Source organism: Motacilla alba, chromosome 5 (assembly GCF_015832195.1).
Source record: "Motacilla alba alba isolate MOTALB_02 chromosome 5, Motacilla_alba_V1.0_pri, whole genome shotgun sequence".
Lineage (NCBI taxonomy): Eukaryota > Metazoa > Chordata > Aves > Passeriformes > Motacillidae > Motacilla > Motacilla alba.
This window is the reverse complement of record NC_052020.1, coordinates 47,754,287-47,781,282: the sequence shown is the minus strand read 5'-3', so window position 1 is coordinate 47,781,282 and position 26,996 is coordinate 47,754,287. Positions and strand designations below refer to the sequence as shown.

The 26,996-nt window shown below is 43.7% G+C and overlaps 1 protein-coding gene across 5 annotated transcripts in view; it reads left to right on the top strand.

Moving 5' to 3' along the window:
* Positions 1 to 6,820: 6,820 nt before the first annotated feature.
* Positions 6,821 to 26,996, top strand: part of SYNE3 (spectrin repeat containing nuclear envelope family member 3) — a 66,641-nt gene continuing 46,465 nt past the window's right edge. For 2 of the 5 annotated variants that reach the window (XM_038137253.1, XM_038137252.1), the window contains exon 1: positions 14,756 to 17,436. In XM_038137253.1, coding sequence (XP_037993181.1) covers positions 17,355 to 17,436 — 82 coding nt within the window. In that variant the 5' untranslated portion in view covers positions 14,756 to 17,354. Of the gene's footprint in view, positions 6,988 to 14,755; positions 17,437 to 17,526; positions 18,358 to 19,903; positions 25,310 to 26,996 lie in introns of those variants that run through there. The other 3 variants (XM_038137254.1, XM_038137256.1, XM_038137255.1) reach the window with 3 other exon arrangements.

The window sequence follows — 26,996 nt, the reverse complement described above, 5'->3', positions numbered from 1 at the left end:
CTTGAAGCGAGGACAAGTAGTATGACCTCTGTGTTAGAGGAGTAGATTTATTCTTTGGGGTAAGCAAGCTGCTTGCAACTGTTCTGGCATATGAAAATCTGTTAGATCCTTGTTTCCGATTTGCAGATGGTAGAGTTTCTTGAGTCTTTCAGTATTACAGAGGAAGCATGACTTTATATGTATCTATTTCCATGCAGAACTAAGAAATAATGCCTCTAGTGACAACACATCTGGCCTCTCTTCATCCACCAATTAGGAGTGCTAAAATCTTTGACATGCCTTAGAAAAAGATCTTGGACAAGCTCATGAAAAAAATTGATCTGCCCAATATAAAGATGCCATTATGGTATCAAGTCCTGAGCTGCAGAAGGCTAGGTGTCACAGCAGATGCCACAGCACATGCCACAGTCAAGACAGCCAGGATACAGAGTATCATCGTACAGTCATAAAGCTTCAACCCATACAGAGTAACACCATACCCCTTTAGAAGGCTGCAAGCATCTGCCCATGCAGAGCAGCACCACATCACTTCAGAAGGCTGCAAGTGTCTGCTCATCTTGTTCTTTACCCCAGCCTTTTCTGCCACTCGTGTTCATGCATTGCACCTGTGTGCCCTCTTTTCCCTTTGTGGTTGGTCAGTGTCCCTGGGCACTCCATGGCTCATTGCTGTCAATGCTGCTCACCTGCTTTTCACAGCTGTGCCCATTGGGGATGGCCACAGCCCCACTCCCAATTACCACAAACTGTACCTACAGCTAGGGAGTGGGACTGGAACTGTGTGCACGTCCTGTTCTTTGCTTCCTGCGCTCTCACTTTTCTCCAGTGTCACAGAAACAGGGTCTTGGTCTCTGGTACGGTAATTTGTACAACTGTCATTTTTTTAAAGTGCTGCAAGTGTTGGCCTTTAGTAAGGCTGGGAAAACCCCAGGGCACTCATTGCCTGTAAGAAGGATTCTTGCGCCCCGGTTAAGGTTTGCCAGCACGCTGTGTCACAGCAGTGGTGACAGGGGCGCTTTCATTGGCTCAGTTTATTTTGAAAACGAGCATCTGCGATTATCGTGCATGTCGTGACCACGAGGGGGCCCTGGCAGCTTCGGTCTGGGTGAGCCTGAGAACACACTGACCACAGGGGCAGGGCTGATTGCTTGGTGCCTCAGTGGTTACATTCCTTCTCGTTCAGCACTTCTGAACTACCTAATCTCGTTTTGGTTTTGTTTTTTTTTTTTTTAATTACAGTATTTTGCTATGTAATTTTGAGAAACACATCTTGTTACAAAAACTCAACACTAGTCATTTGATCTCTGTGGCAGAAGACAGTACCAAGCATGTCATCACATGTGACTTTTCATCTGTATGGATAATTTCCCCAAGTAAAAGTTCAGGAGTTTTGCACACATCGCTGTGTTTGTAAAGTAGAAGGAATTGGTATGAAGAATCTTAATGATAAGGTTTTTTTTGTGTATCTTAAGAGTTTTTAAGCTTGGTGCTACAATATTTCAATAAAGATTTTCTTTTCTCTGCACACCTTTTATTCTTTCTTTCATTTTTTCTAGGAATGTGTGTTTGTGAAGTCAGCTGCTTTAAACTTGCTGGGCTTTAAATCCCTGCCTGCTGACCACAGATACTGATGTCGTGTGTATGTTAAAAGTGTCCATGAGTACAGTAGGACTATATTTTATCACTTGGTCTGCAGAGTTTTTATGTGATGTGAAGAAAATCAGACCCAAACATGTAGCAAAAACTTAAAACGGGAGAGGAGGAGTTGGTGGGTTGGGCATACTTGTATTCATAATGTGTGGACTCAAAGATGAAGCAGGGTAAAAGTATCTCTTGTGGGAGGCAAAAATGCAAACTCTTAAAGGGGAGCCCAGAAACTTGAATTTTTAGATTGATGCAGTTAATTAAAAAGACAAACTTGTAAAACCAGAAATAACAATATACAGATGAGGGAGGTTTGGGTTTGGTTTTTTGTTTTTTTGGGTTTTTTTTTTTTGATGTTCTAAAATGTTTTTATTCTCTGTTTTTGAAGTATGAATATGTGTATATTTTGAAAATCTGACTTTTCAAAGAGTACTTCCAAATGCTGCATATAGATACAGTGATTTTCATTACTCTCACTGTGCACATGCAGTGGTTTTATAACTGCATCACCCAAAAAGGTTTTTTTGGGGGACAGTTACTAACGATGTGCTTTAGAGGACAAGCAGTTCTTTCACGGAACAAGCAGTTTCTCCACAAATGCAAGCATATACATCTTTCCTAAATTTCCTGTAAAATAATTGCATGCTTTCTAATGCTTCCCTTTAAGTTAATTTCTTGCAATTCAGTGATTGAAGTTTCCATCCTGCAGTATTTTAAGTGTTTCCTCCGAAGTTCATAGTAGCCTTCTTCCCTTGCTGATATCCACAGCAGCTGAGATTGCTCCCCAGCCTCGACATAGCTAGCAAATTGCAGGGTAAAGAACTTGGCCCTGAAAGTTGTGTGTCATTTAATTGTAGCAGTTCTTGGGCTTGTATAAAGGCCTGCTTTATAATCAGCTTGACTTTATTTTAAACAGACAAACAAAAGCATTTTCAGCCTGGGAAAAAGCTCTGAGTTTCAGAACAATCACTTTCCTTGTTGCAGTGATGCTCGGATCACTCTGAATCATCCTTGGACTCCCTTTCTTATCAGCAACCCTTTTGCTCTTTGTTCACATACTACTTTTCCATCCTCGCTAGTCCTGGGAGACAGGAGGAGACAAAAGTGTACCCTCCCAGCTGCTTTCTGTCACTGTACTTTAGTTTGAGACAATCAGAACAAGTAGATCTGTGCCCTGTTTTAGTTTCATGCTTGACTACTGTCGTGAATGGTTTAACATCTGTGTGCCATGGAAGGAGGAAAGTAAAACTAAAGACTTCCTAGATTGACAGTCCTTTAAACACTGGCATACAGCAGTTGTTTGGGGCAGTATGTATTTCCAATCCCTTAAAAGACTAGATCTAAACAAATTGTTCTACAAACCTACCATGTCTAGGAAAAGGGAGACTAATACTGGTGAAAGTGTAGCTCTAGACTACTGTGAGTCTCAGAGAAATTGGTATAATAAAACTATATTTGTGGTGGGAAGGGAAGCAAGGAATAACTTTAATTATGGAATATCATTGATCAACAGTTGTCTTTGTTCTCTCTTCAGGGGACTTAAGAGAATATATTCTTAAACTAGTTGTTGACAGCTTCTATAATTAAAAAAAAAAAATTGTTGAGAGTAGTAAGGAAGGAAACCTAATCCAGTCAAATTTGACACAGGAGATTTGGTTTCAAATCCTGATTTTCATGGAGTCTTGGCTTCCCCTGGCTCATTTGCTGAGTGGCAATAGGGGGACATTTCTGTCAGTTACAAAAGCACTGCATCTTCCTAAACCTCCAGCTTTCCATTTTGCTGCTGCTTCCTTCACACTTTCAAAGCACATCAGAGAGGCCCCCTTTAGGTACTGGAAAGTGCTGTAAGTTCTCCCTGGAGCCTTCTCTTCCATTATGACCCTGCCCATGTGTTGACAGTGTGTTGCACCTGGCTGTGATAGTAATTGATGAGGGCTGGACTTCTAGGGCAGCATTGAGAGTTCACTGGATGTGACCAGACTTGGAGTGTATCACATCATTTGTGAATTTGAAAATGTGGTAGTTCCTATTGAACGTAATTGGAATTACAGTGTCCCATTTGCCCTGAATTTCTGTTCCTTAGTGTTGAATTTGCTCTCACTCAAAATAAGCCCAGCTTTCCCCAGCCCCTCTTGGTATCTGAGGTCAGTTGGAATGAAAAGGGTGTTATTTTTCTGCCAAATTTAATGCAAAAAAAAAAAATTGGCTGAACTCTGAAAGTGTCAGGGTGTCAGGACTGATCCAGTCGCACAAAGTTGCACTTTCCTGTGGAGGTAGTCAGTCAGTGCTCAGGTGTGGAGCCAAATTGGACAAAAGGTAGAATCCAGCATGTGCAGCAGGGAGAATATGAAATGCTGGGTTTAAGTTCATGTGGTCTCTGGGTCAATAAAGGACAGGAAGTTAGCCTGATTTGCCAGTGGGGTCCTTGGCCTAGTGCTCCTGAGGATATGTTGCTTTGTCATCAGCATTTCGAGTTCTTGATTCCTCACTAACTGAGGAGAGAGTTCTTGTGTAGCAACTCCCCCCACCACCCACAAAAGCTTTCTGTCAAGCAATGTGAAATGTCTTGTAGCTATAACACAACACGCAGAAAATGCTGAGAAGCTCCAATATTGAAACCTCTCACGCTGAAGACATGTCACTGGTATGCTGCACAGAAATGTTACTCTTGCCAACAAATGCTGTCCCTCCCACCCTGCCATGTGACTCATTATTTGAATAACAATTTTGTATTGCTGTACCCAAGCAAACATAAAGGAAAACATCCTAGTATCTTGTAATACTAGTTTGTCATCAGCTATGAGCATGAATCAATGGGTGTGTTACACTAATAAGAGAGAGCAGCTACCCTGCAGCATTTTAAGTGGTTCTCTGATACCCTCCAGACATCATGCAGGCCCTCCTGTGTAGTAAACCATGCCAACACTTTTGTAGTATTTGGTGCTTTCCACCCAGTCTCTTGGGCATTCTGCTCATCACAGGAAATGCCTGAAAATGCTGTATATTCACTGACTAAATACTTGTGGTTTGGTTTATAGGCCAGGCTAACTGCTTCTAAAAATATATTCCTTTCTTCCAAAGAAAGAGAGCTAGGGCTGCTGTTCATTCCTTTTCAGAAGCCCCTCCACCACTCCACACGGCTTGCAGTCATTCTAACCTCTCCTTTGTCATTTAGGTGTGGTTTGTGGGCAGCTTTTTATTGTTTGAGTAATGCACTGAATGCTCCTTTATTTAATGCCTGCTGTTTGCCTGTGTGTAGGGATTTTTCTAACTCAGCATGTACAAGCTGTTTGAGGGAGTAGAATCAGAGCCATGAAAGCCTCCACATGGGGAAATGCAGAAAAGGAGCTTAATTCAAGCAATTTTTAGATACAGTGATGTATTGTCCCCCACCAGCAAGCTTTCTTAATACAAGGGGTTTAAAAGGTCTGGGTATGCAAAGTAACTTCTTACGGGGTGGTTTCCTAAGGAATTAGTCTCTGTCATTAACAGTGTTTGTGTACTCACCATGATAACTGAACCTGCTTTCTTAAGGCAAATTGACGAGTAAGATTTTATATTCTCTGTCATCTACCTATTCTAGACACATTCCTTTGGAGTGTAACCCTTTTGGATTGTATCCATTTCCTCACACTATTCCAAAGGTCATTGAGAGATAGTCAGCTCTGAATTACCATGGGCAAGGGCAGTTGCATAGGCATAGATTCAATTTTACACATTGTCTCTATGAACTTCCTCCAAATAAATTGTCTGTCAAAGCCAAACTAGCAAATTAATTATTTTGCAAGTTGGTTGAAAGGCTTGTCCAGTAACACAAGGAGATTACAGCATTCAGTTGCCCTCCCAATGACAATTTAAAATGTCATAGTCACTCCAAATTGTACCACTACAGTATACACTGAGGGCAGTTGAAGCTTCAAGGTCAGAACCAGCTGTAAAAGAGCAATCCTTACCATGAAGTTCTGACAAAATTTCCTGTGACCTTTTTCACTGCTAGTGAGGGATAGGGATTCTTGATGCTTTGGGAGCAATAAAAGTACGGAGCTATTCCAGTTAAGAGTGTGTTGGCACATGGATGGCAGACCACCTCGCTGGCTGTAGCAGAAGTGAGCCCATGAAAGCCCAGAGAACACTGCTGGTGAAGCAGCCATCCCACCCGGCCTTAGAGAGCTGTCGTCCCCTGCCTCTCGCAGGACTGGGGAGCTCACCCTTCACTTTTGAACTATGTATCTCGAGGCCCTTGGCCACAGAACTGTTAGTGTAATCAGAGATTTTTATCGCAAATAGCCCGTTTTTCTGCTCGTTAGGCAGATGAACCGCCCAACTTCCCAGCAGCAGAGGGCAGCAATATAACCCCTGCCAAAGAGGATGGTTTAATGCTTTATGAAATACAAGTTTTTCACAGACTCATTCAGTTTGTTTACATTATATTATTGTTGAAATATGAAGAAGCTGTTCATTCTTTCCTCCTTCCCTCCCAGTGGTTCAGCACACAGGCTCATATGATTACAACTTTCTGATGCTGCAGATGGAGCACAAGATGTTAACGACTGGCTTCTTTGGGCCACAGAACCGACGCTGTGGTTGGCAATGCACCTCCACTGCTGCTCCTTTTGCTTCTGATTTTTTTTTTGCATAATTGAGCACACGCAATAGACTTTGTGCCTGAATCAGTACTACGGTGGAAACAGGTTTTGTTTCCTAAGTTTTCGTTGATTTTTTTTCCCCAAAACACCGCTTCACGCATTCCTGTTGGCACTGCCAGTGATGAGCTGGGGCTGTTTCACGCACGTGTAACTGCTAAGATGCAGGCTGCCTGCCTGCCCGCTTGCTGGCCATTCAAGAGAAGCTTTAAGAGACTTCTCCACTTGTTGGCACGGATCGCCGGAGCTACCGGCACGTGCAAGGATCGCCCGGGGCTCGTCGCCCGTCGCCTGGTGTTGGGTGTCACCCAGAGCTCCGGGTCCCCCAGAACCCGGCACTGTGAGACATTCAGCTTCTCCTCTCCTGCTGCATTTTACTCTGCTAAAAATAGCCGAGTGCGGTGCTCACCTGGCGCCCACGGCCGCCCGCCCGCAAGGACAGCCCGGCCCCGCTGCCCTCGGCGGGAGCTCCGCGGCCGGCGGCGCTCGCAGGGCGGGCCGGCCCGGCTTACATAACACCGCCCGCCGGGCCGGGCCGCGGCGGCGAGGGCGGGCCCTCCGCGCAGCCCCCGGAGCGGCGGGGCCGGTGCCGGGCGGCCCCGCCGAGGCTGACGAGCGCCCGAGCGGCCGCAGCGCGGCGGGGGAGCGGCAGCGCGGCCCCGGGGCTGCCCGCGGGGGAGGCGGCGGCGGCCGTGCCGCGGCGGTGAGTGGGACGGGCCCTGCTGCGCTGCTCGGGGCCTGTTGCCGGTGCTGGGGGGCTGCGGGAGGGAGAAGCGACGAGGCGGCGGCGCCTGGGACTGCGCCGTGTCCTGCCGTCCCGTGCCGTGCCGTGCCGTGCCGTGCCGTGCCGCCGGGCGGGAGCGCGGCGCGGGGCAGGCGGGCTCGGCGGGGCTCGCTGTCAGCCCGCCCGGCTCCAGACCCGCCTCCTGTTGCTCGGCGCGCCGGGGCAAACGCCGCCGGGACAGCCCGGTGCCCGCTCGGCCCCCGGGCCGGCCGCCCGTGTAACGGGGGTAGCGGGCACCGCCGGGAACGCAGAGCGGGAACGCCGGCAGGGCTCGTCCTTGCCAGGACAGCTCCATGGGTACTACGAGAGCTCCCTGTCTACTCCTGACACACGAAATAGCGTAGCTGCAGTAACTGCAGCAATATACGCTAAACGGGCAAAGCCTTTTATTTAGCTTCTTTCAGAAAATCGCATCTGCGAATGAAAGCCAGTCTGGGTCAGCACTTAGCTGCATTCTGCAACTTTTTTCCTCAGATAGATGTCAGGCTCTTGCCAAAGCCGGTTGCTCAGCGTTACTGTCACATTTCTTCATCTATAGGTCCCCACTGCCAGGATTCTACTGCGGTTTGCAAGGTCCTTGTTCCTCCTCTCAGAGGAACACTTCCCACTTCTCTCCCCTTCAAAGCTATTGGATACATCCTAGCTTGGCTCTGATTCCCCTTGAGGGGGTCTGACCTTGTCTCACATTTTCTTCCTAAACAGAAAGTTTCCCAGGTTTTTTTGTTGTTGCTGTTTTTTGTTGTTTTTGTTTTTTTATTATAAGAGCAACTAACATTCTGTGTAACTTCTGTTTGCAAATTTCCCCCACACCCCAAGGTATACTAAGGCTTTGGTTTCTCATACACTGTTCTCTGCCATCTCTTTTATTTGCACATCCTTATTGGCTTGGCCTTGTGTGAGTTTAGATCTTTGTCCAGGAAAATTTTATTCGTAGAAATAGATCTACTCAAATAGGTTAACAGACTGAAATCTACAGCAATTATGCATGTATATGATGACTAATTGTGAAAATTATGGTTGCAAGACACTGTTTTATTTTGTGAGTTTATCAGAGCAAGGATGCCTGTCTTCCCCTTTGCCTCAAATCTAAGCTTGCCTGTCTTGAATCATTAATGAAAAATAAAATCACTATGCTACTCTTGCCACTTCCTTGCTGCTAGTTTTGGATGTTACTTTTTAGCCCTTGGCATGGTGTATGTCATCTGAAAATCTTTGTACGCAGTGCTTGTTTTCTGGGGAAAGAATTTTAAAAATGCCACAAAACTTTAAAAGCTGATTGGTTGCCTTCAAGTGTTTTTCTTCTTTTCCTGGAAGTGTCTCAAATCTGCAGTTGTTGAAATACACACATCAGCTTGGCACAGTCTCTGTGGCTGCCAAATGTGCGAGCCAGTTGGATCTCAAGGAAATGTAACTTATTGCAATTGGTCTTGTGGCGACTCTTTGTTCCACAAGAAACAAACATCTTTTGGTGAGTCACACAACATTGTTCCCTGCAAACTAGTTGTCAGGAAATGGAGTCTGACAATGCCGATGGTCCCTCTAGAAAAGCAGCTTTCCCCTACACCCAGTGCTGTTTCCATGTTGTTTGTGAATCATCAGATCCGGAGTCCCCTCGAATTCCCAAGGAAGACAGAATTAGCTGCTATTTAGGGTGTGGTATTGTGGTGCTTGCCTCTCTTGTTGTATTTCTTCTGATAGTTCCAGTTGTTCCCTTCAGCCCATATTTCACTGCTCCTCCTTTCCCTCTCACCTTGGCCAGGACTTGTACCATACCTCCAAGTCTGTTCCTGGCACATGTCCTCTGTGCACTAACCTCATTGGAAAGAGTGTCCAGCTTTTCTTTGGGAATAAGCCTTTTCTTTGTGCTCCTCCTTGTGTTCCTCCGCTTATCTGAGGCTTACAAATCACCATCAAAACTGTTGTATACACTTGTGGATGCTTGGCTTCAGAATGTGGCTATACCTGCATGCACATGACTTTGGAGAGCAATTCCACTGCCTGAGGGGATGCTCCACACCTGCGTTGCAGCTTCAGAAAGATAACTGGCATCTGTTGGAAACAAGGTTTTTTTGCCATCACTTAATATATATATACACATGAGTCTTGGTGTGTGTCCCTTATGTAATATTTTTTGCCATTTCCCAGTTTCAGCCAAATATGACATAAGGAGAACAGCTCCAAGGTAATTAACTTCCTGCAATTTTTTTAGAAACAGGGCCAACAGGGAAAAGCAAGTCTAAAATCCGACACTTGCTAGTTTTTCCAAGTTTTTAGATCAGTGACTGAGTGATACATTCATATTTGACAGCCTCCATTTGGGAATAATGTATTTGGTGCAAATGAAGCTGTAAAGAGAAAGGGAGAAAGATTTTTTTGAGTAAATGCCACTGAACTGGCATCTCCCTTAAAATGTAAAAGAATACAAGTAACACTGATATGATCCATTGCATTTTGAACATGGGAACAGAAAATCTTGGTACAATTCAGTGTATACTTTTAATCAATCAAGGAACACAGCTCTGTGGATCTGATTTCCTGGCTGGCCTGGTCACGGAGTGCTTTGTTTTTACATCCATGCATCTCCAGGGCACAGCTCCTGTCTTTGTTCTGCCAGGCACACATTTGTACAAGTACAGAAGGGCTATGATCTCAGCTAGTGTCTTTAGATGTATTTTATTTTGACAAAATTGGCCAGCAGTTTCAAGACTGCCATCATATAAGCACAACTCCCATGAAACCAAGCAAAAGCAGTGACCATTCATCCTGACTCAAAATAATGTGTTCTGGCAGGACAAATCCCAGGTCATTGGTAGCAATGACAAGATATTGGATTTCTGTTTTGATTTGGGGTTTTTAACTGTTAGTCCTTGTCAGCTGCAGATGTGGCACAGCTTTGACCTGTCCTCTCAAACATGTTCCACCATAGGCAGGTGCAACAGTGTCCTTAGAAAGGGCCCCCTTATAACTGGATTGTGTGTCTCCATGTAAGGACTGTGGGCCAAGTGTGAATGCTGGTAATTCAGGCATGTGAAATGAAAAGAACACATTGTAGCAGGAAAAATTCTTGAGCTCCAGGAATGTTAACAGAGGGTGCAACTGGCAAGGGAGATTTTTGCTTGGCACTTTTCTACATGAAGACAAAGGTATCAGGCACCTGAGATCAACAGGAATAAATACCAGGTCCTTTAATACCTCTGAGTCTGGCTGAAAAAACCTTCTATCTTTGGACTGCAGTAAGTGGAATACTCTAACTCTGAAGGAAAATATCTTTTAGTGCTTACAGTAACATCTCAGCTTCTTCAGGCTGCAATTCCACAAAATTAAAACACGCAAAACAGGTGGTCAGGGTCCCTTTTGATCATGCAAGTCTGCTCTGCAAACAATTGAATGATAGGAATTTAGTGTCTTCAGTTAATATTGGTTAAAGTAGTCTGAAATTACATGAGAAAAACTGAAAAGTGTCATTGTGTCATCAGCTGCCATCAAATGCAGTGTTTAAAGTTCCAAACAGCCTGATAATGATTAGTTATAGGGCCCAAATGTCACAGCCTTAAATTTTGCTTACATTTTGGTCTGAAATACAGTTTTATTGCCTGAGGCTGACATTGGCATATGCAGACTTTTCTCACAATATTTCCATGACTAGCTGCAGTGTTGTCAGCATCAACTTAAACACAGTCTTGTTCTTTAGTTTGAAAGTTTACTCTTCTTGTTTGTTTTCCAGTGTTTGTTGAGGGCATGGAGTCATTAAGGGCATTAAGGAAATGGAGTCTTTTAAACTGAAAGTGGAGATCCTTACATAAGGATTGCTCTTTACACACTCTTCTGCAGAGCTGGAGCTCCAAGTCAGTCCTTGCCTTCCACAGGGACTGATGGCTCTGCAACATGCTGTCTGTTAGACATTGCTGTGGATTCACTGCTTTGTAGACTTAAAACCTGAACTGTTGCTTATCATATGTTCCTGCATTGCTAATAAACTGCATCACAGGATGGTACTGCCTGAATTACAGAAAAACTACTCAGAGAGTAGAGCCCTGGGGTATAGAGCCCTGGGGTATTTAACTTCAGGTATCTGAAGTGGCCCCACCTCAATGCTGAGGACAGAATGGTAGGTCTGACAGGGGCAGTGGTTCTCACTGACACCCCAAATCACGTTAATAAGCAATCTTTGATGTCTCTGTCTGTGCACACAACTTAATTGTATTTCAAGGAAAGTGTATTGGTTCCGTTTCTTTCCCTTAGACAGAACTGACTTTTAATGTCTCTGCTGTTACAAGCTTCTTTTCTATGTTACATTTAAACAAAATGCATGGACTTGATATGAAGTCCTTCATATCAAGGAATTTCAAGGGAATTTCTGCTTTGACACACTGAGGATTACAGGGCAGTCTCAGCCTTGGGATATCACTGAACAGGTGCATAAAAAACACACTGGAAGAAATTAAGAGACAGCAGAAAACTGAGAGAACCAGGAGATTGTAATTTGATTGGAATTCAGGTATCAAGCTGTGGCTTGTTTGTTTTGTTCTTGATTAGTGTTTATTTAGTGGTATTAAAAGGTGAAATACCTGCTGTTACAGTTGTGCTATGCAGAAAGCCTTTTGAGAAACATGACAGTAATACTTGGGAGCACAAGCTGAATGAGAGCCCTGTGTGGGACAGCTTGTGCTGGGGAACTCACTGTTATATGCGATAGATTTAGTGCCTGTCACCAGGGAATCCTACACACGCTTTACATAAGGCTACCTGCTGCTCCCCTTGTGGTTGATTATGATTATAATAAGAATAGAAGGGTGCAACAACGCCTGGTGCAACTGCCTGACCACTTTGAGGCTGAGTAAAAATTAAAGCACATTATTAAGGGCATTGGATGCCTCAAACACTGGCAGGTTTGGGGCATCGACCACCTCTCTAGGAGGCCTATTGCAGTGTTTGACCACCCCGTTAGGCAGGAAGTGCTTCCTAACTGTACAGTCTAAACCTCCCTTAATGCAGCTTTGCCTGCCACATGTTTGCTCTGTGATCTTGAAGGAGCATGTACAGTCAGAGGTTTAAAATGGGACCAGAGATTTTGGATGCTTTGTGTGTTGCTGTCGAAGGCTGCATTTGAAAGATAGATGGTGCTGAGAGCACCAGTGTCTTCATCTGTGAAATGGGACACTAACATCTTATCCCATAGGGTACTCTTGATGTGTGTGGCAGCTGTGTTGTAGGTGTCAGCTGGGAGGGTGTCACAGGTGTGACAGAGTAAACCACCCACAGTGGATCTGGGTACTGTTTGATTTAAAAACCAACATTGGAGTTTTCACTCTAAAAGATTATCTCACACACTGACTCGCCTACTCACTCATCTGGACTGACACAACAACAATAATAAATTAAACAGTGAAAAAAGTGTAGGGGTTACTTTTGGCTGTGTTTTATCTCCATCTCACATAGAAGTGATATGTGATTTAAAGCACATGCTTGTGTTATTTTCCTGCCATTATAATGAGGCAATTGTATCATAAGAACATGTGTTGTTTCTGACTGAGGAGTAGTTGGAGAGATGTAACAGCTGGTCTTTATCCAGACTCTGTGCCCCATTGTGGGTGCAGCCTGAAGGAGTTCAGGGAAGATGAAAGTGGAAAGTGTACAAGCACTGATGTACCCACTGCATTTTCAAATCAGTTACATGCAAAGACTGGGTCATGTGAGAAAATATCCTCCTACCTTAAAGTTTCTGTGACTAAATAAAAGAAATAATTTCTGTTGGTTCTGAAGCTGTCAGTTCTTCCCCAGGCTGTGCATTTCCTTTAGCTTAGATGACTGATTTTTCTTAATGCAAGAGTCTTTGCGTGAGCACTCGAGTCTCTGGTAGTGGTTACATGAATGGCAGATGACACCAGCTGGCAAATGTAGGTGATGTTTCTTATGTTTCTTATGTAAGTCAGCAGAATCGGTCTATAGGTGCAGCAGGTTAAGCACAGGCTTTGTGTGAAGTACAAGACTTTACCACTGGCTAATAACACTGGCTCAGTAAACACCGCAGACGCGCATTAATTTAGATCTCCAGATTAAGAGAGCACCCAAGGAAAAATTTACTTGTTGCCTTGTCTTTTAAGTCCACAGGAGTCAGGGTAGAAATCTTGGCTCTTTGACAGTATTGCCCTTGGCTTTACCAGAGCCTGGGATTTTCCCTTGTCTTCTCAGATTATAAACCTTCCAACTCCATTAGTTGAGCTGCTGGTGTGAAATGCCAATCTACAGAAAATGTTTGCAGCCTAACAAAAAGGAAAACATTTCAAGCATCTTTGGGTTTGTTTGTTTGTTTGTTTGTTTGGGGTTTTGTTGTTGTTTTTGTTTGTTTGTTTTGGGGGGTGTTCTTTTGGTTGATTGGTTTGGCTTGGTTTTTTTTCTACAAGAGAAATTCATGTTTGGGATGGAGCTACCAGCAACCTTAATGGTATTTTTGCCTTCAGCATTGTTTTATTTCTCCCCTCAGGTCTTTGCTTGTCCAACTTGAGCAGGGAGGTTGGATTAAATGAACTCCAGTAGTCCCTTCCAAGCTCGGCCATTCCATGATTCTATGAATACCTCATGATGCAGGAGAGCTGGGGCTGTCATTCTGGTCTGCAGAGTGAAGTAGTATTTGCTGTCTGATGAAAGAGCTGAAGGTGTTTATTAAAACCACTTTTATAAGTAATTATGTCGGCACGTTTAATCCCAATACTTAAAATGTCACAGCTGCCTTTTTTTTTTTTTTAAGTCCTTTTATTATTGAATCTTTAGTTTAGTTATTGTAGTTAGTCAGTGCTGAGGAATCTACATGGATGTGCTTCAATGCTCTGCAGGTTATTGTTTTCTGTAGTGCCCTTCCTGTGTCAGCTATCACTGGTATTTGTGAAGTGCTGTTATTGCTACTAGCAGGTTACACCTTAGTTTGGGGATTTGCAAATAGATGTTTTTCTCAGTTAAGCAACTGTATCAGCAGCTAACCTACTTCTTCGTTCTTTTAGTCTTGCTCAGATCAGATCTGACATTTTTCGGAGTTTGGTTTGGTGTGTGGGTTGAATTTTTTTTGTTTGTTTCTTTTAATGCTAACTGGTAAATCAAAATACTTTTTGTTTGTTTTTCCTTGCTGAATGGAACAGAGCATAATGATCACCTAAGCCAGACCTTTAAGATGCTCCGCTTGCCAGGTGGGACGCCTGAATCATTAGGCTGTGCATAATGATTAGGTTCTTCATAACTATTCACTATTTACACAGAGTGAAACTGTGTAAAACCAGAGAGATCAAGAGCTTGACACCTGTTTGAGCTATCCCTGCCACTACCTCAGAGCCCAGTATTTAGGACAACCTGATTGCTTGATGTGAGTGTTTCTTTTCTGAAAAGTCTTTTCACAGCAATTCCAAACCAGATTCTTTGGTGAGAAGCACTTGCACTGACAGTCCCTTTATACCTATGTTATTCTAATTCACAACTAAAACATAGTTAGAAATATGTTCTGCAGAGTAGTAGGAATATATATCATGGTTGCTATGGTTGAAGAAAGATTTTTATACTGCAGCTCTGTTTCCTATCTAAGGGGTTTCATAGCACTTTGTCAGAGCTCAGACAACACTATAATTTATAACCCTTGCAGCCCTGCTGGGGTGATGAAGTGTGTCTCCTGAGCAGTTAGAGGATAAATACATCACTGCCTGCTTGAAGATGCAGACTGTTAGTGGGCAATGAGGCCACTCTGCCCTGAGTATCACTTACAGTAGATTAATCCGAAGGGCAGTGTAGTCATTTAACTCCGTGGGCTGCACTGGGTTTGCAGAAATGTTTCCTTCTCAGTGCCCACGGGCTGCCAGGTAATCTGAGATCACCCAACAGATGTGTTACAAGAGTTACAGCTACAGCAGATGTTACCACAGTTACAGATGTAACTGAATCCCTGTTTGAACTTAGACGTGTCAGCCCGAAGAAGGAGCCATTCAAATGCTTTCTGCTACCACAACAGAAATGATAGTTGGCCAGAAGAGTGGGAAAAACAGTTTCATCCCTCACTGAAACTGAAAATGGACTTCTTTGAATGGGAAAAAAGAGTATAGGAGGTCAGATGTTGTGGGGACATTTGGAATATTTTGCTGAACCTGGTTTCCTTAAAAATATGGAAAAAATTTAAAACTGAGTTCACTCTAAAGGGAATTATGCTCAAGTGGTAATGTGGTATTTGTATATTTTAAATATGTTGTGATACTAACTTACAGAAAGTTTTGTGGGAATGCTGCATTTTTCACTGTTAGTTTGATCCTCTCATTGCTGCCTCTAGCTTGTGGCTGTCTGTACTCACCAGGGGAGCTCCTTTGCCTTCTAGATTAGTCATCCAAAGAGACTGATTCTTACCTTGTTTTAGAAGCTGCTGTGCATAGCTGATGTTAGCTATGTATGCTCTGCTTCTTCAGTACTACTAGTTTCAGTGCTTTTTTTTTTTTAATATTAATTTAATTTTTTTTTACAGGACTATGGCAAATTAGCAGTGACTGTGGATATACCACAACAGAGGGAGAGCAAGGAAAAAGTGATAAAGGGGTTAACTTATAGGCATTTAAAACCCCCCATTCAAGCAACACACTTCTAAAACAACCATGATTTGACTTTCAGATAAGTGACCAATCTCTGGTTTATGTCCCCTAGGCATCATATAGTTTAGTCTGCATGTGTTTTGAGATGTTCTTATCCTGATGTGCTTTGAGATATTTATATAGTTCTAAGGATTATTCATATTAGCAAAAGGCTAACAAGACAGTGGGAAAATAGCTGATATATCAGTTCCCTCTCTAGAGGTACAATCAGCACTGCTAACTCTTAAGATGTTCCTCCTCTTCTGTCCCTTGGGGGTTTTTTTCACCAAAATTCTGTTTGCTTGGCTAAGCTGAGGTCACCGCTGCACATGGGGGTCACAGCCTCTCTGAGGCTACAGGTCTTCGGTTAATTTTCTGTATTAGCAACTTCACAGGTTAGCTTGATAAACATTTTCTATTCCACTGTTGTTCTTCCACCTAGGTTTTCAGCCATCTTTGTTCTTCTGTTCAGTTTTTCCCCATGCTCTTCCCTTGTGCTGCTTGATTCCAAAATGGATGGAGAGACTCACAGTTTTACTGCCCTTTTTATCTGTAGCTTCTAATTTGGAGGTAGAATTCAAATCAACTTTCCCCTGCCATGTTTTTCTTTCACTGATTTCTCCACCTCTTCTCTGTATTAGCTGTAATTCTAGAAATGCTGCTCAGTGTAGTATAAAGTATGGCATACAGCAATACCTAATACAGCCACCTAAAAAGGTTGAGAGATTGTTGGCCTTATGGACCTGCTTTGGATTTACACCAACATGAGTAAGTGGCACCTGTTTTGGTCCTGGAGTGTATTAGATCCTGTGTAGATCTACACAGGATGATGCAGATGGTAGTGGGCTAGATAGACCAAACCAGTGTGTTTTATTGGATGCCCAAAAACAGGAGTATCCAACAGGATCTTAATTAATCAAGGGAGAATGCTGCTTTATATTTTCCAATAGTTTTGGCAATTAGGGAAGGAGAATTCATCATGTGCTGCATCGTGAGAGACACGTAATACCTGCAAAGTATATTCCATTCAGCCAAATTGTGCAGCAGAGGTATTTCCTGAAAATATCAGCTAACCTCCTTTTTGTCTTGCGTGATTGTAACTGAGAGCAGAATCTAGATTAGTGTGTCAGTCTGTGAAGGGAATTTCCTGCTAGAGACCTTGAGAGTAAAAAAAGAGGTGGAAGATAAGGAAAAGTATTACTACGTTAGAGCATGAGTTAATGATTTGTAAAATCTCAACTCTGATGTACCTGTCTGCACTTTTACTTCTAGCTGGTCTTTATCCTGTGTATCCAGTTCCCATTCAGCAAACATCTGTCAAGCATAATAATTTCAAGCATTAATCCTTACAGGAATTAACCAGCTTGTTAGTTGATGACCTGAACTAGATACTTTCTGGGGATTATTGCTATTTAAATCTCACCTACGTTTTAAACAGTGGCTGGATGCCCTGCTCTGAGTTTTTCTTTCTCTTGTTTTATTTTTTTTTTCTGCACTGATATATCTTTGGATTGCAATCTCCTCTTTCACTCCTGCAGCACGGGAGGAGGCAGAGAGGAAGTCCTGTGCTTCCTCCTGCCTTAGTAAGGAGGAAGCCACTGGTTTCTCTTCGTGCCAGACTCGCTCGTGCTGCCAACTGTGCCGAGTTGCTGTTCTAACACCCAGCGGAGGCCAGGCTGGATTGTGGCTGCCATGCTGGGAAGCCATCAGGAAACTTTGATGGAATCACCACAGACTTTTACCTACCCTTTTTACCAGATTTCCCAGGATTTTGGTAAGGTTTTTACAAGGTTACTTTTATTTCATAATGTAGTGAGATGGTTGTGTCAGGCAATGTGTCTCTATCTTTTGGATCCTAATAACTTTTGCACTCATTTTCTGCTTTGCATTAAATTTCCCAGAGACATGGAAGTGTTAAAGATATCAAATGTCTTGAAATTTCAAGGATTTGAACTCTAGTGAAAGGGGAAGTAGAAGTCAGTGGCCTGCTGCAGGAGAGCCATACTGAGGGTTCTGGCAGCAGCCAGCTGGTGAAGGGCGCCAAGATCAGCCCATTGGCGCCCTTTTCTCCAGAGCAAGCCCACGCCTCCCCCCCTGCCTGCTGCCAGCACCACGGTGTGCTGGGGGAAAGGGTGGGGGCCCAAGCGGGAGGGCCCAGTGCAATGAAATAAGGCCTGATAAATTGTTTTGTGAGCAGCTGGCCAGGATGGGGAACTCCTTGATGTAAGGCAGGAGAAAGGAAGCCAAAATATCCCTACTATGGTGTGCAGCAGAAGGGTTGGAGATAAGGGGCAGCCAGTGAAGTTAACAGACAGAGTCTGTTGGGAGCTGGGAGTGTGTCTGTGCTCAAGACATGATATCAGCTTTTACAGCCCCAAAATGTTTGCCGAACTGGGACTGCTGAGATCCTTTTCCTGAAGTCTGGGTTTAAGGTCACACATATACCTGTTGAAATGTGACCTGGGGGTATGCAATAGGTAAACAAGGGTACTAAAGAAATTCAGATTCATTTTTTAACTGGGGAGCATAGTTTGCACAAACACCGTTGCTTGTGTTGTGCTCATTGAACCCAAACAAGGTCATCGGAGGCTCTGCTCTGTGGTGCTTCAGCAATTGTCCTCATCAGAGCTGGACATATTTTCCTTCAGGAAGGTGGTAACTGCTTCTCCTGCTTTATGAATCAACCTTTTGCAAGGTACTTGCTGAGCCCTGATCTGTAAACTGAAAGGGAAATAGTGGATAAAAATTTCAGTGATATAACATGCCTTTGAAATACAGCAGGTGTTTGTGTTATCTTTGGAAGATAGCTTTGGAGACTAGTGGGTAGATATTTTATTTCTTTAAGACCAAAGTTGAGTTTGTGCCATGATGTCTATTACTCTTGTAGAAGAATTCTGTTATTACTTGGGTTAGACAAATCTATAGCTTTATACCTTTTCCTTCTTTCCAGTATTTGAGAAGAGGTAGTGCTATGTCTGCCAGTGTGTGTGTACAAATCCTTGGCTGACATGGACCCCTGCTGCTCTAAATGTATCTCTGTGTTAGCTCTCTGGCAGCCCCAGGGATATGTCCCGTAATATTTAGGGTGGGATTTTCAAACTTGCTGAGAAGCAGCACGCCCTGAGGCCCCCTTGGGGTCCAAACGGAGCGGAGCTGCCCGATCTCTTCAGGCGTTTGTGAAAGAAAAACCTTTGGTCTCTCGTTGCACTCCATTTCTGAAAGGCAGCTGCTAGTGAATGGTACGAGTGAGAAGGAGCAGCACTGGCTTTGCTTGTGCTGCTCAGCGCGGTCATTTTCTGTGCTCACCGCTTTAACTCTCTGGTCCTCCTGGCTGGGGGACGGCTGCCGACAAACGCGGCGCGCTGCTGGGTGCTGCTGCCGGTTTACTCTGCTTGAGGTTTGGTGAATCTCAGCAGGAGGAGGTTCAGACCTCCTCTGGGTTTATAGACTCCAGGATTTCAGTCCCGATCAGGCATGAAGGACCGCTGGCAGGGCGTTCTTCCTCCGCGCCGGCTGCAGGAACCAGATGTGCCCGTGCTCTCTGAGCCACAGCGCCTGGCGAGCTCCCACTGCGGGAGGGTGACACAGATGTGGAAACTGCAACCGGCCAGGCACAAATGAGTCACGAGAACGCAGCCTGTTTAATTCAATTCCCAAAATGTTCTCAACCACTCAAAATTAATTTATAACCAGCAATTTTGCAGTGGTCTACTTTGTTTCTGAGCTTGGGGATGAGGTTGCTGACGGTTCCAATAGTGTGTTTTGTTTGGGACACAGGCAGGCCTTGTTTGCCTGTGGGTTTCTCTGAATACAAACCAGTGCTGTTTTGCAATATAAAGCCTGATATTATCAGATTAATGCAAATTTTACTTTTAATTATGTACAGAGTGCTGACTGTTTAGGTATAGCTCCTTACTGTTTCAGTATAGCCTGTATATAGGATATACTGTTTCAGTATATCCTGTATGTTCTTGACAGCATTTCAAGTGTTCATCTCTTTCAGGGGTCATTTTTCTCTTTCTTTATATAAACAGATCTTTCTGTTCCATGCAAATGAAAATCTGCTAATTTTTCCATAACCATATGCTTTGATCCCAAAAAAATAGCTCTTAATCAACAGCTTTAGTATCTAAAATTAGTATTGTCCTACTTGCTACTTTTTTCCCAATTCCATAAGTCTCACTTTCACTGTATAAATATATCATTAGCATAACTGAACTGATAATGTTTTGAAAGATATATCTGAGAAATCTTATTTTGGAGACTTAGTCCTTCAGCTGTTCTAAATGGGACAAAAGACCTGTGCCCTCAGAGCATACTTGCAAGTGACTTAGTTTCTAAGAAATATTTCCGGTATGTACTTGAGTCTAAAGATTTATGAGTTTAAAAGCCGTGTGCTGAGTGCTCCAAGTTACACTCTTGGAGGCAAAATAGTCAAATGATAGTCAAAAAAGACTTTAACACTGATCTTGTAAGGGGAGAAAATCGCATGTTTAAAAACCCTCCAGATCCTAATGTGGAAACAGTGATGCGGAATAGGAAAGAATACAGACTTGCAGACAGATTGACATCCTGTAGCTCTGAGCATTCATATTACAACTGTAGGCCACTGCAGAACACAGGATTCCTGAAGAAGGTGAATTATCCCACCTCTGGTATGGTTCCTTGCCTGGAAGTACCCCTCTCTCACACTGACTGGCTGTGGAATCGCAGGGCTCCTACCCCAGGGTGTCCCACCACAGCCTGTGGGTCAGAGCAGTGACTCCCCTTTCCTGGTGTGAGATCCAGCCTGTGCTCAGGCCACGTGCTCCAGCTGGGCTTGAGGGTCTCTTTCTGAGTATCTCTGCTTCCAAGGGGTGGGTGGAGGGCATGAGGGGTGGAAGCACTGCAGCCTGCACAGAGCAGTGGCAATGCAGCTGAAGGCTGTGACAGCCCCTTCTTCCCTCCATCACTTTGTGTCCCTAAGTACACACTGACACCTTCTTTCCTTGCCAAACCCCTTCCAACCTGTCCTCTGTAATCTCTTCAGGACAGAGGTATTATCCTTTCAACTGTAGGGCACTTCTGCTCACCCAGGGTGCTGTGACAGCTCAGTCTTTGTACGTGGCTTAACACGCTGGAGTCCTGATTGTGACACTGGCCCTTGGGAGCTACCATGTGACAAACTGCACTCAAACAAGGAGAGCTGTTCCCAGCTAGCCAGGGAAGATGGGCAATTTCTCATCAGGATTGTAATGGCAAACCAAGGTATGAAGGATTGCCAGGAAGCTTTACTTGGGAATAGTCTGCAGAGCAAAACTAATTTGCAAAGTATATTTGGCAAATAGGGATAACCACACCTCTGAGAAAATGAGGTTGTCTGTACACAATAATATGATCAGCAAAAGAGGAATGATTTATCAGGTATATTATTCACTCTGAATTGTTTACTGATCTCGAGCCAAGGGGCAGATACCTCAGGGGTTTATTATCAGTACATCACTGCTGTGACTGGCGCCCAGTACTGAGGGATCATACAGTCCTGTGGAGGACAAGTGGGAGATAATTGAATACATAAATTCTAGTCTCCAGAGTCTGTGAAACTAGTGCTGTTGGCTTGCAGGGCTTTTTTGTTGGCTGACTGATGGTAAAACTTAGGGAGCTGACAAAAGTTGAAACCAAATCTACTTGAGAACTTGTCCCCAGCTGCTCAAGATGTAGATTGCTGGTAAACCCGTAGATATCTTTTGGGTAATCTCCCCATCAGATTCCCTGGACCTGAAGAATCTTTTCTGAAGTTGTAGAACAGAGGTGTTAAACCTGTGATTTCCCAGACTAAAGTGTCTGTGAATGGTAACTAGGAAAATGAAGGCTCTTGTCATTAAATTTAAAGTCACTAAAAAGATATCTGCTTCTCAGCAGAGACACTTGAAGTGGTACAGATTAGAAGAGGCTGAAAATCACCCTCTGCAGCATTTATTAACAGAATCTTCGACTTTGTTCTTGTCCTTTCAAGTATTTCCTTATTGCTCAGAGGCAAGAAACAAAGTGTCTTTGAACCCAAGTTGTTATCTGTAAAAGGGATAGGATAGTCTTACTTTCCAGGAGGGCTGACTGAATAAATGCTCTAAAGATGGTTTATACCTCAATACTGTGGGGATAGAAAAGCAAAATCTAAACCAGACAGCTGTCTAATGCAGATACTCTGTCTCCTTGGGGGTAAAAAAAAGCTGTAGACCAGAACTAAACCCTGCATTTTACTTATCTAATGGAATCATGGTAGACCAACCTGTGTCCTAGAGTGACCTGGAAATGCAGAAGTTTGTGTGTGGAATGTATGGAATGGGGAGAGACTTGTAATTAAGAGTCCTCACTTACTATTTTTACTTCCAAATGACTTGAAGATTGAAATAAAAAATTAAAATGCTGTGATCAGATCTATTGATTATCATTCCTTAGAAGGGAAGATGGCCCCAGGACTCAGTTCTGTCTTACTTGTATACTATGATTCCATTCAAGTAAATTTCAATCCCTTTTTTTGAGGAAATGGCTTTTTGGACCTGGGGATTATTTCTTTTGCCCAGCAGTCTTAGGAAACAAAAAGATAGCCCACTTGTACTGGCTCTCACCAAAGTCTGAAATCAGTTTTTAAACAAATGGCTGAAAAAAATCAGGCACTTTTTGAGAGTTATCCTGCACAGAACTCTGCTTTTCAGTTTTTGGTAACAAAGAGAGTAGTGTGAGGTGTGATCGTGTTGTGGCAGAATCCCTTGCATTAGCCATAGGTTTCCCGTGGATTGTTTTGGAAGGGAGGGGAAGAGGCTATGATATGGATGAGTGCAGTATGTACTCAGAGTGTTGCATTCCTTGGTTGAAGGGGATGCTTGTAATGAGGATATGGATGTGTTTATTCCAAAAGCCCCTATTCAGAGTCTGGCTCGTTAATTAGGACAAACAATTGCTGATTGTCATAAACACTCACTGCCAGTATACAGGAGAGGGCTGTGTTGGAAGATGGCCAAAGTGATAGGATTATGTTTTGAGCGTCTAAAAGATTATGCTGGAAATAACTGCACCTTGTATTTGAAACCTTGAGAGCTTCTGCACCTTCTCGGGCAGGTTAACTGGCCTCTGTGTGGGTGCAGCTGCTGTCCTGGAGGCTTTCAGGAAGGCTGGTAAAGCTGGCTGGATTCAAAAATCACAGTAGCTCCTCCTGGAGTAGACCAAGAATATTCAACTTTGGAAAGGCCGGGGTCAGTGTTCTGTGGTCTGTGCCAGCTCCTGACCTCTGCTCCAGTGTGAAGCAGACATAGCTCCCAGCTCTGTGCCTCCTCAGAGCTCTCTTTATAGTATCTAGGGAAGCTGAAAAGTTACTAAATTATCCCAGACACAATTCTCAGAACCAAAATTGCTTCCACACTCATACATTTGTCTAAAATTTGATACAGTTCAGTGGGCTTTTTTTTTTCCACATTCAATTCCAGAACCAAATGAAAAGGGTTATGAAAAGTTTGAAGTATTTCAATAATTGGAAAATAGTCTCCCTAATGGTGAGTGGTTCGAATTTTCCTGGAGCATTTTTGTACTTTTATTTCTGTAAGAACTGAGTTCTGGAAACTAGTCAAGTAGTACATGAATATAAAAATCCAAGACATATTGAAACCATTTTAAAGCCTGTGTTCTATAAATGTAGGGTTTTAAAGAATGTGTAAAATGGGAGTGGTTGTAAGAAATGTTTTAAGAGATTTAAATTTTTTAAAAAAACCACCAAAGAACCAACCCCCCAGTATGACTGGCAGAGAGAAAATAGTACATTAGGAAACATTGCAAAATAATGGGACAATCCTAAGAAAAAGGCACAACACTTGCAAAATAACTTTAAAAGCTCTCAGTAGTGTATTACAAATATTAAATGAGTAAATCTTGCCATGTCCCAGAAGAGTTATCAGATGCACTAGCATGGCTCCTGCTGTGGCTGTACTTGAGGAAGAACTGCTTGGAGGAATTTGGCCCAGAGAGTGCCACGTGGGTCACATGAGGGGTGACCCCTGCCTGTGTCTGTGTCAGTGTCTGCAGGAGAAACCCAGAGATGTCCATGGCTCCTAGAGCCATGAGGCAGAGCAGTCAGCTAATTCATTTATCTGCTCCTTCAGCAACATGGTTCCAAGGCCACAGCTGAAACAAAGCTGTGTCTGCATCTCTTCAGCCCAGCCCAGCACAATTGGAGCAGATTTTAAAAGCAGAACCCAGCTTGCTGTTGCTTTGAATTCATTAATTCATGCTGGGATATTCAACCTGTGAGCGAGCTGGGGGTACAGCGTGTGTGCCCCCCAGCATCCTTCCAGCTGCCCCTTCCTTCTCCAGGATTTTAGGAAGAGGTGGTAGACTGCAGTACTCTGACTTCCCTCCTTGCTGAATGGTTTTGTGTTTGGATGAGAGAGCAGGAGAGGAGTGATGCTGGCTTGAGATGAGGGTGGGCTGTGTCAGGTGTTCACCTTTCCCTCCTCCAAAGGTGCAGCTATCCCGTGCATGTAACTGAGCCTCAGACTGTAACTGAGGCCTCAGACAAACCAGAGCAAGGTTTGTCTGAGGCCTTGTCTGAGCAAGGCCTCAGACTGTAACCAGAGGCCTCAGACAAACCTGAGCCTCAGACAAACCAGAGCAAGCCCTGGTTGTGCTGTGGGTGTGCAGTGGGTCTGGCAGGGCTGGGCAAGGGCTGAGGCATCGTCCCTCTCTGGCACTGAAACGTGTGTGCCTACCCAGACACTGCCAACCTGTGCTCTGGGGGTCACGGGGTGATCCAGAGAAAGCAGGAAGAGTACTGTTGTGGGAGAAGTTCAACTACAGGTTTCTGCAGGTAATCTGCCTTACATTTTCCTGTTCCTAAAATGTGCTTTTTGTAACCTGTGAATATGATGCAGGAGCTGGCCTGGGCCAGTTCTGTTTAACACCCTGAAATATGCTGCTTCATTACCTCTGCCAGGAAACTGTTCCTGCATCTGGACAAATAAAACTTGGTTTTGCTCAGCATCTCATTATCTATGCCAGAATTTCTTACACACAGTTATTGCCCTCATTTAGTAACATGTAAAGAGGTGCCAAGTGATTTCTACAGTGTAAATGTGCTTTCCACAGTATGAATTAATACACTGATTCAAGTGGCATTAATGGAAAGCAGTTTTGAACAGCTAGATGCATTTGAAAATATCTGTGAGAAAAACAAATTTGTACAAATTGCTCAGAGGATCTCACCAGTGATTAAGGGAAGACTTTCCATGGCACAGTGGGTTCCAGAGACTGAGCCTGGGACAGGGGCTGTTGCACCACTGTACAGGTGTCCCTAATGGGCTGCTGCTGTTACAGGTTGGTGTGTGAATGATGGCTTAGCCCAGCTCCACAGCTTAGATCTGTTCCAGGAGCACTATGTCTCCTTTGTCCTTTTTGTGCTCATCAGGGTCCAGAAGTATTGCTTAATATCATCTCCAGAAGTATTGCTCAATCTTTTACTTCAAATGATGCAACACCAGTGGGGTGAATACTGTTGAATGGTTAATCATTACAATAATCATCACTAATCATTAGTCCCAGCTTTAGAAGAATTTGCAAAGGAGTTACAGATCTTGCCATATCTCAAATAGACAGCAGTTGTTCTTCCTCCCAAGCAGAGAGTAAGTCAGAAATCATACTTTTACCTTGCAGGTATAAATCATGCTGTTAGTGCTTGGGAAGGGTTCCAGAACAAAAGTCAGGTGCTGTAGCTGATTGATTGCTTCAGCCAGCATCTGGCTGCCCTGCTCAGAGGGAGGACAGGAGGTCTCAAAAGGCAGCCCAAATCCGTGTCAGATATTTCAGGTTCTAACTACTATGAAATCCACCTGGGCATTGAGTCTATGCTAAATTTAATCATCTTTGTAGTACTAGACACAGGAATTGCTTGGTCAAAATCAGTCAATGATGTTTTATTGCCTGTAGTTGGAGTGGCAAAGTGTTTCTCTTCCCTTGCAAGCTGGTGCTCTTAATATTGAAATAACTTTTTTTGTGGTTTCCTGTGTTGACTGCTTACGTGGATTGACTGTGTGTGGGTTGGGGGAGGCTCTGTTACTGTGAGGTTTTGACAGAAATTCCTTGTGCTCAGAGAACAGCAGCATGAGGTCACAGTGTGAGTGGGGTTTTCTTCCTGTTGGATGACAGTAGGCTTTCCACTGCTTCTTAAGCATGTTAGATTGCCCTCAACTTTTTGTAAAAAATAGGACTAGGATAACATTATGTTCTGTATTGGCTACTCCATGACTGGAGTACTGAAGCCAATTTTAAATGTGATATGAATGTTGCCAAGAATAGAAACCTCTCCTAGGAAATGAATGCCACTTCTCGTCAGGGTCTATCCAGCAAATGCACTGTGAGTTTTTGTTTCACAATAGCATAATTTGGAACCACCACAGCTCATACTTGAGCATTCAGAAGCTGTTTGCCTAGAAATGTATGTATGTATGTAAGTAACAAGGGGAGTTTTAGGGGACAGTCCCTCTACAACTGCCAGATACAGTGAGAAATGTTAATGTGAAAATGAGTTGGTTTTTCAGCTGCAATGAGATATGTGCTCTTTTCCAAGAACTTGATTATTGTAGTTCAGAAATGTCAGTTCTGAACCAGTCATAGAGAAGGACACACTATCTAGCAATCCACTGAAAATAACATTACTCCCTTAGCTGGCTTCCTCTTTAGTACTGTTGTAATGTAAGTCATGATTTTAGCTTTAATTATATATCCCGTCATGCTTTTTATATTTAGGAGAGGGAGTAGCTGCCCCATGCCACACCACCCTCACTAAATCCAGTACATCCTGTTTTATTTTTAAAAACTTTTCAAGGTGAGGTCACTCTTTCTAAAGCTACTCTCAGGTTCTGAGAGCTGCAGCCTTAGATTCTGTCCTGTCTGAGAGGTCTCACTTAGGGAGGAATTCCCTCTTTCACGCTCATGCAACTCTGCTGGTCTGCACAGGAGGTCTGACCCCATCCTCTGCTCCAGCTGTCCCCATGGGTGGTGCAGTAGCTGCTCTGCAGTTCTTTTGTTCTGTTCTGGGACCTGTTGAGTAGAAAGCCTGCTGACAGCCAGGAAGCAACAGTTCAGACTGTTGTGAATGCTGACATTTTGTTTTCTCTGGTCTAATGTGGGAGACTGACTGGGAGCTGAAGGGAAGGGCCTCTAACATTGCATGAATCCTTCTACTTTGTGGAGAGGAACATTGGCAGGATGGTGGGGAGCTTTCTGCTTGCGAGCAGAGGGATGGCTCTCCCTTGTAAAGACTGAGCTGCTGAGAGCTATGGTGGTTGCAAACCACCATTGGTCCTCCTT